Consider the following 19,667-nt stretch of genomic DNA (forward strand, 5'->3'; position numbering starts at 1 on the left):
AGCACTCCCCCTACCCAGGCTACTTACCTAAACATTCACTCTCACATTCATACCCGACAATTGCTGTAATTTATCCTATGGTTTTGCCTACTCTTGGAGTTTCGCAGCAGCGAGACTGTCAAGAGTGGCGCCCTGAGGTGAGAGGTGACTCTGCTTTTGAAGCTGCTGGGGGAGTCTGCCTCAACAATGTTTGCTGGGAGTTCACACACACACACACACACACACACAGCCGCTTTCGCGGTCAGTTTGTAACCTTGCAGCCGGAGCACAGAGCGAATATTTTTAACTCGCCGTGAAAAAAATCTACAAGAAAAAAACTCGGTCTTGTATTTTGGCGTTGCAGATGTAAGCCATGCCAGGTGCATGTGAGGGGGTAGATCAGTGGGCGGGGGTTGAGAGAGAACATGATCTTCATATCATTCGTATAACTGCGTCACAGTGTTGGTGTTTGGTGGCTATGTGGCCTAGCAGACGACGCATATTGAGTAGACAAGAGTTATATTTCCCTAGTTACGTTCCTTGTTTCATTTTCGAGCGAAACAGAAACTTCACCTGTTAGGGTTTGTTGGAAGGAATGAGGAAAATAATCCTGACCATGGTTTCCAAAGGTTTCGTTTTGGGAAAGTCTTTTAGGCACTGGTATCTCTTCCTAAGTTCAGTTGGTGTTGTTGGTATTTTCGATTAGTCTGAGACATATTTTCCCGGCTGAAATCCAAGACAAAGGTTGACAATCAACCGTTGTGGCAGCAATCAACAGACAGCAGATGCAAGAGGAGACATGGCACAATCAACCTGTCGAGTTACCCATCCTCGCGTGTCTCGGGATGAAACCATAGAGAAAATGGTTGGTGAGTCAACACCCCATGTAATCAAATAGGATCGTCAGAAGCAGTTCCAACACATGAAATCATTTCGATCTTTGTGGAGCACGTACTTCTTATCATCATAGCACATCATATCGATCAATATCAAGGCGTACGTGTAGGCCGCTTCAAGTGGGGAAGAAAAAGAGATCGGATCCCCACATATAATAATTTTCGAACATATTGAGTGCGCATTGCTTGTCAGTTCATAATCACAAAATATCTAGATGAGTTTTGTATTTAAAATTCTGTAAGTGCCTGTCAAGATAAATTTTAAAAGAATTCACTATTCCTGCGGAAACAACATCTTGTGGCAAATTGTTCCAAACATTTGTTACTCTGTTAGTAAAATAAAAATTGCTTCGTCTGCATTTGTCACCTAAGATAACAGGCCAAGAACATTCACATAGACACATTAATTATTTATTTCATGTTATTATTGGCACACACACACACACACACACACACACACACACACACACACACACACACACACACACACACACACACACACAAACTGACTATAATAAGAAATACAACAGAAGCGAAAAATAGTTCAACTGTCAATGAAAACCTGACAAAGTTCAGAAGAAGAAAAAAAAAAGCCTTTGGGTGAACTGTATAATGTTCTGAATTTCAGTCTTATATTTAGAGTGAACTCTCTCTGCTTGTCAGTTTGCTTGTGCTCTCTCTCTCTCTCTCTCTCTCTCTCTCTCTCTCTTGCTGTATCTCTCTCTCTGTGTGTGTGTGTGTGTGTGTGTGTGTGTGTGTGTGTGTGTGTGTTAATCCAACAATATTGATTGCCTGGCTTTTGTTTTCTTGAGTACTGCTGCCACCAATGATATGAAGCACTGTTAGAGGATTACTTCTTTTTCGTTTTTTGTTCTTTTATATATTAACAATGTAAGTGTCATATTGAACTATTCCAAATCAAGTATGTACTGTTTTATGAAAATTTTAGAATAGCTGATATCACAACATCCATCATGATATTTAAGTAATGAGAAGTCAATTATGATCATCAGCTAAATGTAACACTTTCTTTTTTTCTGATTTGAATTTCTTTTTATTTGCTTAAATTAATATTCAGTGAAATATGATAAGTTAAGCATTTCCAGTTTTGACAGTTATTTTGAAAGTCCTTGTGAAATCATTTTCTCTCTTGAACTCTTGTTTTGTTTTGTAGAGAACAGAATTAATCAAGTAATTGCTTAAAATAATGGAGATTTTGGATTATTGGATTATATAAATGTGTTTTATATGTACATATATACTGACACGTGTATGTGTGTGTGTGTGTGTGTGTGTGTGTGTGTGTGTGTGTGACAGGAGAGATTAAGGACCTTTTTTCAGGGGTTCATACAGGTTTTCAATCACAATGTGTATGTGAGTGAGTGTGTGTGTGTGTGTGTGTGTGTGTGTGTGTGTGTTTGTGTGTGTGAGTTTGTGTGTGTGTGTGTGCGTGCAAGGGTTTACACGGGGTTTTTAATTGCGAAATCTAATGACATAAAAAAATGCAACCTTCAAACCACCAAATGGGATAATAAATCAATACATCGATAAAGGATAAAACAAACAAACAAATAATTAATAAATGATACAAAAAATTGGAAAAAAAACCCCACCCAGCTCACGAGCCGGGAACCCACAGTTATGAAATGCAGTGTAGAGATTAAGGACCTGCCAGCTGTCTATTTCATACACCTATGCCACATCATTTAAAGTACCATCAGTGTTTGGGATCCAGACCAGTATATATGTTTCTAGGATATGCAATCAGAATCAGCAAGACCAGTTAAGCGCGCTGAGCCTTGATCTGGTGGTTGTGATATGACCCATTCTCACCATAAGGCCATCAGGGCAATATATCCCAGCGTGTTCAAGGCTTGTTAGAGGAAGGCAGAGCCCAATTATCCTCTCGGGTATCCATTCACACCAGGGTGGAGTGAGGAAAATCAAAGTGCTTTTCCCATGCTGAAACAGGGCCTTGAACCGTGATCACTGGTGAACGCTGGATCATAAGTCAAACGCCTGACTCATTCCGCCATGGCATACCTCCCTTACAAGTTATACAGCCACATCACTGGTGAACACTGGATCATAAGTCAAACGCCTGACTCATTCTGCCATGGCGTACCTCCCTTACAAGTTATACAGCCACATCACTGGTGAACACTGGATCATAAGTCAAACGCCTGACTCATTCTGTCATGGCGTAGCTCCCTTACAAGTTATACAGCCACATCACTGGTGAACACTGGATCATAAGTCAAACGTCTGACTCATTCCACCATGGCGTACCTCCCTTACAAGTTATACAGCCACATCACTGGTGAACACTGGATCATAAGTCAAACGCCTGATTCATTCTGCCATGGCGTACCTCCCTTACAAGTTATACAGCCACATCACTGGTGAACACTGGATCATAAGTCAAACGTCTGACTCATTCCACCATGGCGTACCTCCCTTACAAGTTATACAGCCACATCACTGGTGAACACTGGATCATAAGTCAAACGCCTGACTCATTCTGCCATGGCGTACCTCCCTTACAAGTTATACAGCCACATCACTGGTGAACACTGGATCATAAGTCAAACGCCTGACTCATTCTGCCATGGCGTACCTCCCTTACAAGTTATACAGCCACATCACTGGTGAACACTGGATCATAAGTCAAACGTCTGACTCATTCCACCATGGCGTACCTCCCTTACAAGTTATACAGCCACGTCGCTGGTGAACACTGGATCATAAGTCAAACGCCTGACTCATTCTGTCATGGCGTAGCTCCCTTACAAGTTATACAGCCACATCACTGGTGAACACTGGATCATAAGTCAAACGTCTGACTCATTCCACCATGGCGTACCTCCCTTACAAGTTATACAGCCACATCACTGGTGAACACTGGATCATAAGTCAAACGCCTGATTCATTCTGCCATGGCGTACCTCCCTTACAAGTTATACAGTCACATCACTGGTGAACACTGGATCATAAGTCAAACGTCTGACTCATTCCACCATGGCGTACCTCCCTTACAAGTTATACAGCCACATCACTAGTGAACACTGGATCATAAGTCAAACGCCTGATTCATTCTGCCATGGCGTACCTCCCTTACAAGTTATACAGTCACATCACTGGTGAACACTGGATCATAAGTCAAACGTCTGACTCATTCCACCATGGCGTACCTCCCTTACAAGTTATACAGCCACATCACTGGTGAACACTGGATCATAAGTCAAACGCCTGATTCATTCTGCCATGGCGTACCTCCCTTACAAGTTATACAGTCACATCACTGGTGAACACTGGATCATAAGTCAAACGTCTGACTCATTCCACCATGGCGTACCTCCCTTACAAGTTATACAGCCACATCACTAGTGAACACTGGATCATAAGTCAAACGCCTGATTCATTCTGCCATGGCGTACCTCCCTTACAAGTTATACAGCCACATCACTGGTGAACACTGGATCATAAGTCAAACGTCTGACTCATTCTGCCATGGCGTACCTCCCTTACAAGTCATACAGCCACATCACTGGTGAACACTGGATCATAACTGCCTGACTCATTCTGCCATGGCGCACCTCCCTTACAAGTTATACAGCCACATAAAAAAAAAGATAATATGAAAGTACAGGTCATCATGCTTTGCAGCTGCTGTCAGTTTTTATTCCTTGAGTAGATATTGCAGGTTTTCAGAATGCTGGAATAACTTTATTTTGGTTGGTTTTTGTATGTTTGTTTGAATGACTGTCATACATCTCACTTGACCCTTTTTCTTCATTGTGTTCTGTTGAAAGTTGGTTTATTCTCTTCCATTTTCTTTCTTTCTTTCCTTCTTTCTTTTGCTTATCAGTTGTGAATGAGTTTTCAAATTTATTGGTCGGTTTGTATTTTGACTGTCACAGATTTAATTTGGGACTTTCTCGTGAGGAATCTGCCCGCTTCTGATCTTCTGATACATATTCATCTCAGTGTGAGTATTCACCAGGTTCTTACTTTCTCTCTCTCTATCTCTCTCTCTCTCTCTCTCTCTCTCTCTCTCTCTCTCTCTCTCACCCAGCCTTTATGTGTGCATGCATATGCATGCTATTGTTTAACATCTTTTCCAATGACAACATCAAAAACAACAACAAAAACAAGCATCCACCCACCCACACTTGAAAGGAAGTATGCACTCTGAACTCACGTCATTGTGTGTGTGTGCATGCATGTGTGCATGCATGCATGCGTGCATGCATGTGTGTGTGTGTGTGTGTGTGTGTTAAAAATGTGTCAGGAATTATTAAAGCACTTAATAGAAAGATAGGAATAGGAAGCTCTTGCCAGGGTCTTGACTCTTTTCATCAAGCTGATTTAACTGTCCATTTTCAGCCACCTGTTTAATTGTCCCGCCATGTCCATTCCCCTCAAATCAACTTTTATATCACCATCTTTTGCACCCAACTGTTGCTGAAGCAGACATATATAGCACTGCACTGTGTGGAGTTTCAGCATTCCAGCACAGATGTCAGTAGGTGAACTGGCTGTCTCGCTTGAAGGGGGAAAATGACCCGCTGAGGCATATAATTAAACACTCACCACAGCCATCCAAAGCTGGCTGAGGTCTGTACACTCAGCATGACAGATACACTACACTACACTACACTACACTACACTACACTACACTACAAGGGAGCATATCTAAGTTCCCCCAGGTTTATGTTCCCCCTGGTCTATATTCCTCCAGGTCTTTTTTCACCAGGTAGGTATATATTCCTTAATTCCCCCCCCCTGGTCTTTGTTACCCAAGTCTATGTTTTTCCAGGTCTGTATGTTCCTACCATGTTTTATTTGTTTCATCATACATACACTTTATGGTAGTGTTCAGTAGTGGTCACAAGAGATTAGTTGTTAAAACGGGTGAAACAATACTAATATTGCATTAGAAAGTACCCTTTTGTATTCTGGTCAGTACTGCTCGTCAGTGTTCAGTTATGGTCAGTGGCCAAAACTAGTGAAAAAGTACAACTCACTATGCAAAACAGTGTCAACTTATGTTTTGTGATTTATGTTGGTCAGTGAATAGTTAAACTAGCTTTTAAGTGAATCTTGCAGAAGCATGATGAAATGCTTCATTCTGATAACTTTTTTGGAGTGGTCAACAGTGGTCAGTAATGATCGGTAGTTGTCAGCAAATTGTTAAATCCTGTTGAGATGTCCTAATACTGTATAACTGTCAAAAAGCAATGAAATTTGAACACTGTTAGATAGTGATGCGTTCCAGGTTGGAGCAGACGCACAGCCAAACTGACAAGGCAACTGCGGTCCTTTCTGCAATGAGGCATCCAACGACAGAGGTCTCAGATTGTTGGAGTTTGCCAGATACAATGACCTCATATTGGCAAACACACTTGGAGCGCACAAAAAATCCAGAAGATGGACCTGGCAAAGCCCTGGCGGAGACTACAACAACCAGATCGACTACATCCTGGTGAAGAAACGCTTTCGGTCCTGCATCAACATCGCCAGGACCAGAAGCTTCCCAGGGGCAGACGTGGGCAGCGACCACAGAGGTTGCAGAATCTTTCAAAGCCATGATTGGAGGAAAATTCGCCGCACTGACCATCTTGCAGGACGAAGAGGTGAACATCGACAGAGAAACAACTGCATTTAACACTGCAGTGACGGAGACTGCCAAAGAAGTTCTGGGCACAAAACGACCAGTGAAGAAGCCCTGGGTCACTCCTGACATCCTCGACCTATGCGATAAACGAAGAGCACTGAAGAACAAGAAAGGCACCCCTGAAGGAACAAACAAATACAGGACCGCCAACAACAAGGTCAAATCCAGCATGAGAAAAGCAAAAGAAAACTGGATAGAACAACAGTGCTCAGAGATTGAAGACAACCTGCAAAAGAACAACTCAAAAAGAGCGTACGCAACTGTCAAAAACTTGACAACAACCAAGCAAGGACGAGTCAGCACCATCCAGGACAAATCAGGGAAATGCCTCATTGAAGAAAAAGACATCCTACAGCGCTGGACTGAATATTGCTCCGAGTTGTACAACCATGACACCAAAGGTGACACTTCAGTTCTGAACTGTCCCCCATCAACCAACAACGACAGCCAGCCAATTCTTCGGGAAGAAGTAGAGGCAGCAGTGAAGACACTGAAAGCAGGGAAGTCAGCTGGCGTCGACAACATTCCCACCGAACTGATTCAAGCTGGAGGCGAAGCGGTGATTGATGCCCTCACCACCATCTGTAATAAGATCCTGCAGACGGGAGAGTGGCCAACCACCTGGACACAATCATTGGTCATCACAATCCCCAAGAAGGGCAATCTACAACAGTGCAAAAACTACCACACTATCAGCCTAATCAGCCACCCCAGCAAGGTCATGCTAAAGGTCCTTCTCAACCGACTGAAGCCGCAAGCAGAAATGATCATCGCCGAAGAGCAGGCCGGCTTCAGAGCAGGGAGAAGCACAACAGAACAAATCTTCAACCTGCGCTTGCTGTGCGAGAAATATCTCCAGCACCAAAGAGACCTCTACCACGTCTTCATTGACTTCAAGAAGGCATTCGACAGGGTATGGCACCCTGCCTTATGGGCCACCATGCACAAATTCAACATCAGTGAAGACATTATCCAAGCCATACAGAACCTATACGAAAGAGCAACCAGTGCAGTCCTCTTCAATGGTAGCACGGGTAACTGGTTTAGAACCACGGTCGGAGTCAGACAGGGCTGTCTACTCTCTCCCTCTTTCTTGAAAGGATCATGACTGACGCCCTGGAAGATCATGTGGGAACTGTCAGCATTGGAGGCAGAGTCATCACCAACCTGCGCTTTGCCGATGACATTGATGGCCTGGCAGGAGAAGAGAAAGAACTCGAAGAACTCGTGCACAAACTTGACAAGACATCATCAGCCTACGGCATGGGGATCAGTGCCAAGAAGACCAAGGTTATGACCAACAACAGCCAAGGTGTAACGTCCAACTTGCACGTAAACGGTGAAGAACTGGAAGAAGTCTCCTCCTTCAAATACTTGGGTGCCATTGTGTCAGACGAGGGTTCGAAACCAGAGGTCCTGTCCAGAATCGTGCAGACTACTGCCGCACTGAGTCGATTGAAGACTATATGGAAGGACAAAAAGATCTCCCTCTCGTCCAAAATCAGACTAATGCGCTCCCTCATCTTCTCAATATTTCTATACGCTTGCGAATCCTGGACCCTCACTGCAGAACTCCAGAGAAGAATCCAGGCCCTGGAAATGAGATGCTTCCGCAAGATCCTGAACATTACATACAAAGACCACATCACAAATGAGGAAGTGAAAAGAAGAGTCCAAAACGCCATTGGCCCATTCAAAGACCTGCTAACCACAGTGAAGGAACGCAAGGTCCGCTGGTATGGACACGTCACACGATCAGACGGCCTAGCCAAGACCATCCTGCAGGGTACCGTACAAGGAGGAAGAGAGGCAGACAGAGAAAGCGGTGGGAGGACAACATCAAAGAGTGGACGGGCCTGCCATTTGCCACAACTCAAAGGGCCGCTGAGGACCGAGGCAGGTGGCGCGAGCTGACCAGGCAGTCATCCATGGTACCCCAACGACCCACCCACGGGTCAAGGGATAGATGAGATGAGATAGTGATGGTCAGCAGTGGACAGTTGCTTGTCAAAAACCTGCCAAGACATAACATGCACAGAATATGACAAAATAACGTAATAACCTGAACACCTTTCAGTGATGGTCGATCAGTGGAAGTCAGCAGTGGCCATGCAATAGAGTGGTCAGCAGTAGTCAGTAGATTAAACCTGCCAAAATGTCATAATAAGGCACATATGTCCAAATGATGCAGTCTGGCCTCTATAGTCCCAAATGTTGCTTTTTTTGTTGGTCTTTTTATAGCAGATTTTTGTTTTTGTTTTGTTTTTTTGTTTACACAAAGAGCTTCCTAGTTCTTTATCTGAACCTTCTCCTTTTGCATATGGACTTGGGACCAGCATAGGCAGAGAGGAAGCCCAGTAGAAACAACTGTAATCACATCATGCTCTTTTGTCTGGACAGGAGGTGCAGAGAATTAAACGCCATCTCCATCTCCTGGAAGAAGAAGGGAAAGGAGAACAAGCTGCCACTGAACTGCTAATTGCCATCAAAGAATCAGATGAACCTGGGAAATGGACGGTGCTGCTGGAGGCACTGAAAGCTGTACACAACAGTTTCCTTACAATACATTTGTGCTGAATCACTTTTGTCAGGTTTCATGTGTCAAATGTTCTGTATTAAAACAAAAAGTTGTAACTAGGTGGTTTTCGCATTGGATACAGTGCTCCTGTTATCAATAACAAAAGACAAATATATAGGATATAGCCAGAATGACAGTTTTAATCTCGAAATGATGGTATATATATATATATATATATATATGTGTGTGTGTGTGTGTGTATGTGTGTGTGTGTGTATGTATTTGTATTTGTATTTCTCTTTTTTGTCACAACATATTTCTCTTTGTGAAATTCAGACTGCTCTTCCCAGGGAGAGCACGTCACTACACTGAGAGTGCCACCCATTTTTTGGGGTATTTTTTCCTGCATGCAGTTTTATTTGTTTTTTCCTATCGAAGTGGATTTTTCTACAGATTTTTGCCAGGGACAACCCATTTGTTGCCGTGGGTTCTTTTACGTGCACTAAGTGCATGCTGCACACGGGACCTTGGTTTATCGTCTCATCCGAATGACTAGTGTCCAGACTACCACTCGAGCTCAAGTGTAGGGGAAGAAAATATTGCCAACTGAGCCATGATTTGAACCAGGGAGCTCAGATTCTCTGGCTTCCTAGGCGGATGTGCTACCTCCAGGCCATCACTCCACATGGTAACTTGACCAGTTCATGTATTGTAGGTATAAGGACCAGTATCATGTTCATTCATTTATCCCAATGAAAGTGGGAAAGTAATTTGTGGTGGAGCATGTACATGTTAAAGTTAAACAGTCTTACTTCCATTTGACATACACCAGCATAACTGATTGCAATATTTGTTGCTCCTCAATAATCCTCTTCTGTCGTACTTCCTGTGCACTTCGGAGTGCCCTTCTCAAGGACACAACATCATGCCAAAATAGGGCCTCGAACATCAATCACTAACACCACTAGTTTGTACAATTTTTGTTCTTTGTTCTTTCTCCACCACCCTCTCAATCATCTTTTAGTTTTGCTTTTGTGCTAATCATAAATTTGTCTGTGTGTTTGCAGTTTAGCGGGGAGGACTCAGTCATTCTTCATCATCTGTTGGACAGTACAACTGCAGACCCCTGGCTTGACAATCCAGAACATCGAAAATTGATAGCTCTTATGAGTAAGCCTTTGCACAACCATCTGAAATTAGAGCCTCTTTTGAACAAGATGCTTGATCGGGATCTGATCAACGAAACTCATTTGCAAAAACTACGGAAGAAGGAGAAATCAGGGGATAGAGCCTTAGTTCAAATGGAGCTGATTGCTGCCATGCAGAGCCACAAAACAGACTGGTATCGCAAGTTCATCACTATTCTGTATGAAGATCCACTTCACAGGGAACTGGCTATGATGATTGACCCTGAATTTTGCAAAGAGAAACTGGCAGCATCAACAGAGGAAGATGCAGCATTCATTCAAGAGCAGGAAGCTCGCACTGGTTCAGGTGACCAGTGTCAGCCTGATGGTTGGAGCACCTCAGCAAGCTCATCTGCTTTGCATGCAAAAAGCCTTCAGAATACAGGCCATGGAGAAAAGCAAAGCCCTGACCCCAGCCACACAGAGGCCACATGCGGATGCAGATGCTGTGCTCAGTTACGGGTGGAAGTGACATCACTCAAATCAACAGTGCTCACTCTTTGCTCAGAGCTCAGGGACATCAAACAGCTCTTGGTGGAAACAGTTCAGAAACACAGCCAATAAGTGTGAGCTTTGGACACATGTCATGACTTGGATGCATAGACAGGAAAAATCTATTCAAAAGAAAAAAAAAAAACAACAGAAGTATATATTCTAGTATGTATCTCTCTCACGTTGTCTGTCTGTCTCCATCACCCCCACCCTCTCCACACCTTCTCCCTCCCCCTTTACACCCCATCCATTTCTCTGTCTTTCATGCACATGTTTTCATGTGCATCATGTGACTGCTGGTTTAAGTCTTACATGAGATGAATATTACTACAAATCGATTCAAATAATTATACGTTCTTTGTTTTTCTTACGTTGTTTGTTGCCTACTGACTCTGTCAATGAAACTGACTGATGTTTCAAAATATTTTCAAATAATGCATTGAACTGTTTTCAGCTGATGTACTGAAATATCTTCAACTGATATGTTGACCTGTTTAAGGTTGTTCTGCATTGTATAATATTGTGCTGACATCAAAACAGATTATGTGAACTTCAGAGTGTCACTGTAGTGGGAGAGAGCACATTTTGGTGCCAGCTTTTTTTTTTTTTTTTGTCAGCATGTATAATAGTCGGTTGTGTCTGACTATGACCATCAGAACACCAGAAGAGGCAACTGCTGTCCTGACTATCTGGGCCAGAATTTGATTATAGTGGAGAGGGTCTTGCCCAAGTTACATCCCCACTCTCTCGGCCAAGAGGGTTTTAGGACAGTTGGCATTGGGATGGTCCCCAAAGGCTAACTTGCCACCAAGGCTGCAGCACTAAAAGCTAGTGCAATCTTGCCACCAAGTTTGAGAGTCAGTAGTCCTTCACAAAAGACTGCTCTGTAACTGAATTCCCATTGCAGTAGAGAACCCATTGATACAGCTCTCACTTTGCTGTTGGTCCAGCTATTAGCTTATGCCAATCTCTGATGTAAGCTGAGTGTTTGTGTCTGTCTGTATCCTTGTATATCTGTCAATATAGACATCTTAACAGGACTTTTCAAGGTGCAGCACTTTAGCTATTAGCTTATGCCAATCTCTGATGTAAGCTGAGTGTTTGTGTCTGTCTGTATCCTTGTATATCTGTCTGTATAGACATCTTAACAGGACTTTTCAAGGTGCAGCTCTTTAGCTATTAGCTTATGCCAATCTCTGATGTAAGCTGAGTGTTTGTTTCTGTATGTATATCCTTGTATATCTGTCAATATAGACATCTTAACAGGACTTTTCAAGGTGCAGCTCTTTAGCTATTAGCTTATGCCAATCTCTGATGTAAGCTGAGTGTTTGTGTCTGTCTGTATATCCTTGTATATCTATCAATATAGACATCTTAACAGGACTTTTCAAGGTGCAGCTCAGGAAACTGAGTTCATCGATCATCGCTGCCAAATGTTCAGCACCCAAATCACAACTCAAATCTGATGGAGGGATGAAGACAAATAAACAGAACATCAAACTTTGAGAGTAGCAGCTGAAACTGTCTGTAGAGCTGAGTTTAACGCCCTACCATTTTTTGCACGACAGGGTTTTGGAGACATTCTGTAACAGTTGATAGATTTTTAAGCAGTTTATTTTGTGAGCTGTGTGAAGAAAGGGGAATAATCGGTCATGTGCTTGCTTGATTAATGAGTGTTGTGAAAAGCTGAGAGGAAATAGATACAACAGCTCTTATCCTCAAATATCTTTTACTTGTTCTTTCAGTGTGTTGTTTTTAGAACGTCAGTGTTGTTGCCAATGATATGAAGGTCAGCAATGAAACTGAAGAAGTAAAATCATGCATGATTTGTTGTTGTTGTTTACAAAAGGGGACCATTGCCAGGGAATGTTACAAATGTCTAAATTGTCTCCCTTTAAGTAGTCATTCATAAACGGATAGTAGCATTTGCAGATGTTTCTCCTGTGTCCCAGCAACTTTTATTTTCATGACTCATTCTTTTGATTTTGGAGGGCACTGCTGACTGAGACATTCTGGCGCATACAGGCTGAAGGCTGTGGCAATGTCTCTGTCAAACTGACATTAATTGCCTGCCATGGTGCTTTCTTTCCTTATTTGTCTATTGTTTGTTTGGGTTTTTTTAACCACATGACACTGTATTTCATTTGTTTACCCATCAAGATGGAATTTTTATTGAAATTTTGCTAAGGTTAACTGTCTTGTTGTCGTGGGTTCTTTAACGTGTGCAAAGTACTTCCTCCACATGGGATTTCATATTTGTATTTCTCTTTTTTGTCATAACAGATTATTCTGTGTGAAATTCGGGCTGCTCTCCCCAGGGAGAGCGCGTCACTGCACAGAGCACCAACCATTTTTTGACTCACTTGTGTAAACAAAGTGAGTCTATGTTTTAACCAGGTGTTCGGTTGTCTGTGTGTGTGTCTGTGTGTCCGTGGTAAACTTTAACATTGCCATTTTCTCTACAAATACTTTGTCAGTTGACACCAAATGTGGCATAAAAATAGGAAAAATTCAGTTCTTTCCAGTCATCTTGTTTAAAACAATATTGCTCAATATGGGCACAAAAAAATAAAGAAAGAAGCCAAATTATATGCAAACTATTTTTACTGTTATATTTATATATTTTTATTCTCTAAACTTGGCACTTTAATCTGATATTCTGACACAACAACAAGAGCAGTCATTTTTTGTTCAGACAGGAACTTCTTTTGCTAAGCATGGAAGTTAAGTTTATTTTGCATGTCTTTGGTGCAGATAGTAAAAAAGGGAAATTAATCTGTAATTAATGCTTGGGGCTTAATTTGCTTTAAACTGATCTTTCTCATATTAAACATTACATTTGGAAATTATACTCAATACATAAAAAGCTTGTGTGTTTTACTCTCAGTGTACAGGGTTTTCACTATGTTCATTCGCCAAAGTGATCTTTTTCGGAAAATATTAAAATCAATACAGCCAGTGGACATTATAGATCTATTGGCTGAGCCCTGAAGGTCATGGGCAAAAATCAGTTGCGTACACATATTTATACATATTCAAAGCACGTGCTCATATTCTTTGCGAACGCGAACGACGCCATTTTGTTTCAAGTTGTTGACCTGCCCGTTCAATCCTATATTCAATGGACAATGCACGATAACATGTGATGGAAAGTTGGAGAAGGAGACCGTTAAATATTTATTCAGAGAAAGATTTGTGAACGCCTCATCACTTACTGGATTATGCCCCAAACTGCCATAAAAATATCCACAGAATCAGTCGGAATTTACAGTTAAAAATAATAAACCATGAGAGTTAATACCCTTGAATTGATGAAACGTAAAAATTTCCAGTCTTGACTTTTGAAGTCCTTTTCACTTCATACGACGTTTTGAAGTACTTGTACTTGGCTCTTCATGTTATTAGTTTAACGAAATACTCAATTTCCATATCAACTTTAAAACTAGAATGAACATAAAAGAGAAATTGAATCGACCATGTCAATCGGGTGTAACTAAACTTGTACATCTATCTAGATCTAGAGAAAACAGCTAAATGTTGCAGTGTGATTGCGGCGATAGCCACGTCTACTTAACCACGGACTTTAAAATAATTTTTAATTGCCCTTAAAGATTTTTTGAATGCCCAAGATACACCAGAATAATATGATTTAAACAGCGTTCTCACTGCGAATACCGCAATTGATTTATCGCCCTTTAAAAAAGCATGTTTAAATATTATATTTTGGAACGGCAGCTAAGAAACTATGACAGAGTAATGGGTAAGACAGTTTCTTCTCACCCGAACACGCGGGGTTCGAATCTGCCGTTAGGACTTTTTTTTTTTCTTTTTTTCTTTTTCTTTTAACCTGAAGCTGAACAAATACAGAACACATTTTAACGATTAGATTTTTTTTTTTTTTTTAAGTGTATCACAAGTGAGTCTTGAAGGCCTTCTCTCGCTACACAGAGCACCAACCATTTTTAAAATTTTTTTTTTTTTTTTTTTTTTCCCTGTGTGCAGTTTTATTTACTTTTCCTATCGAAGTGGATTTTTCTACAGAATTTTGCCAGGGACAACACTTGTCTTGCCGTGGGTTCTTTTACGTGCGCTAAGTGTATGTTACACACGGTACCTCGGTTTATCGTCTCATCCGAATGACTAGCGTCCCGACCACCACCCAAGGCCGGTCCGGTGGAAGGGAAGAAAATACTGGCGACTGTGCCGAGATGCGAACCAGTGCGCTCAGATTCTCTCCCTTCCTGATGGGCGGACGCATTATCTCGAGTCCAGGCCATCACTCCACATATTGCCTCATCCAAAAGACCAGCACTGATGTCAACAGGCGGACCCCCCCCCCCCCTCCCCCAATCCCCCCCGTCCCCCCGTCCTTCCCCCACTTCACCCCACCCCCTGTCTTTTCTGGGAATCAGTCGAACAAGAGTCCCTTGCATGGTGGTAGGAAAAGGATTCAGGAAACAAAACATTAAAATTTTCTCCACTGAGCGTCTGACACATGATAATTCCATGTTTTGAACAATAATGGTATTTATATAGCGCTGAATCTTGTGCAGAGACAAATCAAAGCGCTTTCGCACCAGTCATTCACACGCGGGATGCATAACTCGAAAACTGGAGAAACTGAAGACAAGGAAGAGGCAGGGAAGGGAGGCTATTTTGCGCGTGTGATTAGAGCACCCCCCCCCCTCTCTCTCTCTCTCTCTCTCTCTGAGGTCTTCTATAACGCCCTTTCCCTGCCTTCTTCCACTCACATCCCCGCTCCCGGTTAATTGTGTATGGGCCGGTGGCACACGGCAATGAAAGTTGTGTCAGTATCAGTGTCTCTCAGATCTGCTTTTCCACTCGCCCCTTGACGGATGGCAGATGTTTGGGCAACCCTCTCCCTGAGTTCAGGCATATTCGCCCCCCATGATAGGCTATTGACACATTAAATTCACTTCTCCATCCCTGATCTATGCTTACCTTGTCGAATTAAAAGACTTTCAACTTATAACAACGCGAGCGCGCGCACGTCTGTGAAAACCAGCTCATGAGTGAGTTAGTCACAATGTGCATCAGTGCAAATGAACGAGTAATTGAGTATGCATGTGTGCGTTCGTCCATGTGTTTGTGCACCTGTCCTGCAGCCATACAAATATCAAACCGAACATACCGAGACAACAGCATCTCTTTTTTTTCTTTCTTTTTATGTTGAAGCGTGGAAAAAAACAACAACACACAAGTGTAAAAAAAGAAAAAGAAAAAAAAAGAAGATATATGGATATAAAAAATGTTTCACCCAGAGTCATAATTTTTGTGCCAAATAGATCACCATGGTCTGTTTTGCACTAAAACGTGTCATCTGGATTCGTCAAGACAATACACAATATCATTCTATTCTGATTAATGAGTGTGCGTGCGCACGTGTGTGTGTGTGTGTGTGAACGTCAACATAGATATGTGTATCATTTTGTGTAAGTTGTACAAATCATAATGATATCACAAGACTGACAGCATGTGTGAATTTAAAAAATAGCGTTTTATCGTCAACGCTTATAGTGTTTAGAACTTTTCCAAAATGAAACAGCAAGAGACCTGCTTCCTTTTTCTACATTAACACCCCCCCACCCCCACCCCCAGAAAAACAACGACAAAAAAAACAACAACAACAACAAAAACCAACCTCGTCAAACAACACTTTAGACAAAGCTATCAAGATGTCAGCCAAAAAAAAAAAAAAAAAGGAAACCGCGATTTGACGGCAAGCAAACAACTCTACATTTGAAATCCATCAGATTCTGGCAAAATTCCAGATAGAAAAGAGAAAAAACACAGGCTAGCATTCGATATGACATCTCCCCCCCCCCCACCCCCACCCCCACCACCCCAGCTGCTGTCGGAAAGTGTAAAGGGTGAGGATTCACTTCTAATCCTGCTGTCTGGTTAGGCTCATGTGCATTTCGTCCGTTGAAATACTGTGATGCAACATGAAACAATTCACGAAAATCTCATCGGGAAATTCATACAAAGCTAGAAAGCTGTAAATGGCCGATTATTCTTTGGAATGCTGATATGAGCCATATATATATATATATATATATATAAAAATCAGCGATAATGTTTTGAAAATTGAAAGAAATGTACATTCGGGTTAAATCATGCACGAAAACGTAATAACCTCCCAAACCCAAAAACTAACCCATCAAATAGTTGCAATTTTATAACATTAAAATCACAGTCAGCTATAGTTTTACAGAACAGCTGTGAGAGAGAGAGAGAGAGAGAGGGAGGGACCGTGAGGGTGACAAAATTAATACGGCATGAGGTCAAGCTCATACCATCAACTGATTGAGAAGAAAGGCCACCCTCCAAACGCACCAAACGCACCTAAAAAAAATATATATATATATATAGATAGATAGATAGATAGATAGATAGATAAAGGGATTCTCAATGTTTAAAACAGACGACTCAGCAACAAGGCTGCCATGAGAACGGCGAAGCTGCCAGCAACAAACTCTCCAGAGTTCATGTTGTCCTTTTTCATGTCGTTGTTCATATCGCTGTTCATGTCGTTGTTCATATCGCTGTTCATGTCGTTGTTCATGTCGCTGTTCATGTCGTTGTTCATGGCCATGTAGCGGACAGGTGTGGAGGTGAGGCCCACGTAGAACGTGGTGAAGTTCTGCACCACTGTAGCCCTGTAGGGGGAAAACACGAGAGAAGAGAGAGATAGAATACAATATAATAGAATAGAATGTCTTTATTACCAAGTGTACCGGGGTCACAAGGAATATTGGGGAGGATAGTACATAAAAGGTTAGGAGGCTGACAATCCATGTTCAAGGATAACATGCAGATGGGCACCGGCAGTGGCTTGTTTTTTTTTTTTTAACTAAGCATCCAGTCCTCCCAAAAGTAAGGCTATAAAAGAAAGAAGAAGAAAAAAGATAGCGCCATAAACATACTGGGAAAAAAATAGTTTAAAACAACCCCTCTCCCCAACCATCCCCCAAATCTCACCAAACATGAAAATCAAACATATAGACACAAACAGAAACACAGAACAGACAAGACACAAATTGAAAGGCAAAGAACACAAGTAAAAAAAAAAAAAAAAAAAAAAAAAAAATCGAGGATGACTCATTAATCAGCACTATGGTGATTTTAAAAAAAAATTTATTTATTTATTTATTTATTTTTAGAATAGATACATATTTATTTTTATTTTTAGAACAGATACATAGAAAGATAGATAGACAGACTGATTGATTTATTCATTTATCTATCCAAACATCTAATTATCCCACAGGTGGAGTGATGGCCTAGAGGTCTAGAAAGCGAGAGAATCTGAGCGCGCTGGTTCGAATCACGGCTCAGACGCCGATTTTTTCTCCCCCTCCACTAGACCTTGAGTGGTGGTCTGGACGCTAGTCATTTGGATGAGACGATAAACCGAGGTTTCGTGTGCACCATGCACTTAGCGCACGTTAAAGAACCCACGGCAACAAAAGGGTTGTTCCTGGCAAAATTCTGTAGAAAAATCCACTTCGATAGGAAAAACAAACGAAATTGCACGCAGGAAAAAATACAAAAAAAAGAAAGAAGAAAAAAGGCTGGCTCTGTAGTGTAGGGACGCGCTCTCCCTGAGGAGATCAACCCGAATTTTACCCAGGGAAATCTGTAGTGATAAAAAGAAATACAAATACAAAACACAAATTTTAGGGTCTAATCATCAAACTGCAATATGTTTTGTTCATTTGTCTGTTATGTGGTGTAGCGTATATGTACCAGTCCGCACGCTTTGACAACGTCTGGAAACTGAAAACTGCCAGAACAGTGAATACTGAAATGTTAAATGTCATTAACTGTAAAGCTCTAGTGACATAGTAGATACTAATCAGAACAAAATGGTCAGTGCAATGGAACAGAAAGGAATAGCAGAATGAAACAAAATAAATCAACAAGAGATCAGCGACACTTCGGCACTTTGTCATCAGCTTAAAGTACATGTGACGGGGGGGGGGGGGGGGGGGGGGGGGGGGGGGGTAATGTGCCTTTTCTTCAGTCGTTCGTCTTCAAGGTTTGGACAGTACACAGAAACAAAGTACATGTAAATCACATTATACATTTTTACGCATGTAACATCGACACACATCATATCAATACACTGAACACATACTTAAGTACATATAAATAATGATCTATGCCTCTGAAACTGAGAGAGAGAGAGAGAGAGAGAGACTTACATGAAGGTGACATTGCCAACATTGTTCATTGGCGCTGTCCAATAGGCGGCGACGGAGGATTTATCGGCCCTGCCCGTGTGAGTCACTGCTGTCCCCTGTCACAAAAAATCCCATCTTCCGCGGTCAGTTCCACCGCGCGTGGACTGAATCGGTTGTTTTTTTGTTTTTGTTGTTTTTTTAAATTGGTTTGCTTATTGCTTGAATTAATTTTTTTTTAAATTCTTCTTACTATTTACCTTTTCATTTGTATATTTATTTGGTTCACAAAACAAAACAAAAAAAGAAAAAAAAAAAGGAAAGAAATTTACCTACACCTACAACTATAGCCTGATTCACATTCCACAACCGTAGCCCTACAGGTTAATCATGATTCAAATATTAATCTTCACAAAAAACATATTTGAATGAATCTTTGAAAGTGCAGGCCGTAAAAACCTTTATGTAGGCACGATTTTAACTGATTTTTTTTATTTTTTAAATCGTTTTTTTTTTGTTTTTTGTTTTTTTTTTTTTTTTTTTTTTGCTGCTTAAAAGCCCAGTTGATGGACCACAAGACTGATAACAATAATAATGATAATAATGATGATATATTGTACTTATGTGGCGCAAACACCCCACACATCAACGTCACATTAAACAATATATATATATATATATATATATATATATATATAGTGTTGTAAGAAAAAA

The 19,667-nt window shown here is 41.4% G+C and overlaps 2 protein-coding genes across 2 annotated transcripts in view; one reads left to right on the forward strand and one right to left on the reverse strand.

Annotated features, from left to right (window-relative positions):
* Nucleotides 1-523: 523 nt before the first annotated feature.
* On the forward strand, nucleotides 524-14,609 carry LOC143294721 (uncharacterized). Its single transcript, XM_076606151.1, has 4 exons — nucleotides 524-848; nucleotides 4,796-4,863; nucleotides 8,953-9,093; nucleotides 10,138-14,609. Exons 1-4 carry the CDS (start codon nucleotides 779-781, stop codon nucleotides 10,819-10,821), a joined length of 963 nt encoding a protein of 320 aa, XP_076462266.1. The 5' UTR covers nucleotides 524-778; the 3' UTR covers nucleotides 10,822-14,609.
* A 2,563-nt stretch (nucleotides 14,610-17,172) lies between these two features.
* The window catches only part of LOC143295473 (putative defense protein 3), a 10,555-nt gene continuing 8,060 nt past the window's right edge, over nucleotides 17,173-19,667 (reverse strand). The window contains exons 4-5 of the mRNA XM_076607192.1: nucleotides 18,978-19,072; nucleotides 17,173-17,429 (exon numbers count right to left, since the gene is read on the reverse strand). Of these exons, the coding sequence (XP_076463307.1) occupies nucleotides 17,186-17,429; nucleotides 18,978-19,072 (339 nt within the window). The 3' untranslated portion in view covers nucleotides 17,173-17,185. The remainder of the gene's footprint in view (nucleotides 17,430-18,977; nucleotides 19,073-19,667) is intronic.

This window comes from Babylonia areolata, chromosome 20 (genome assembly GCF_041734735.1).
Source record: "Babylonia areolata isolate BAREFJ2019XMU chromosome 20, ASM4173473v1, whole genome shotgun sequence".
Taxonomy (NCBI): Eukaryota; Metazoa; Mollusca; class Gastropoda; order Neogastropoda; family Buccinidae; genus Babylonia; species Babylonia areolata.

Bases quoted from the DNA above. Each gene is read 5' to 3' on its own strand.
- LOC143294721 (XM_076606151.1), top strand. From the start codon at position 779: ATGGCACAATCAACCTGTCGAGTTACCCATCCTCGCGTGTCTCGGGAT. The intron at 849-4,795 runs GTGAGTCAACAC...TGACTGTCACAG, and splicing joins AACCATAGAGAAAATGGTTG to ATTTAATTTGGGACTTTCTC. The intron at 9,094-10,137 runs GTACACAACAGT...GTGTGTTTGCAG, and splicing joins TGCTGGAGGCACTGAAAGCT to TTTAGCGGGGAGGACTCAGT.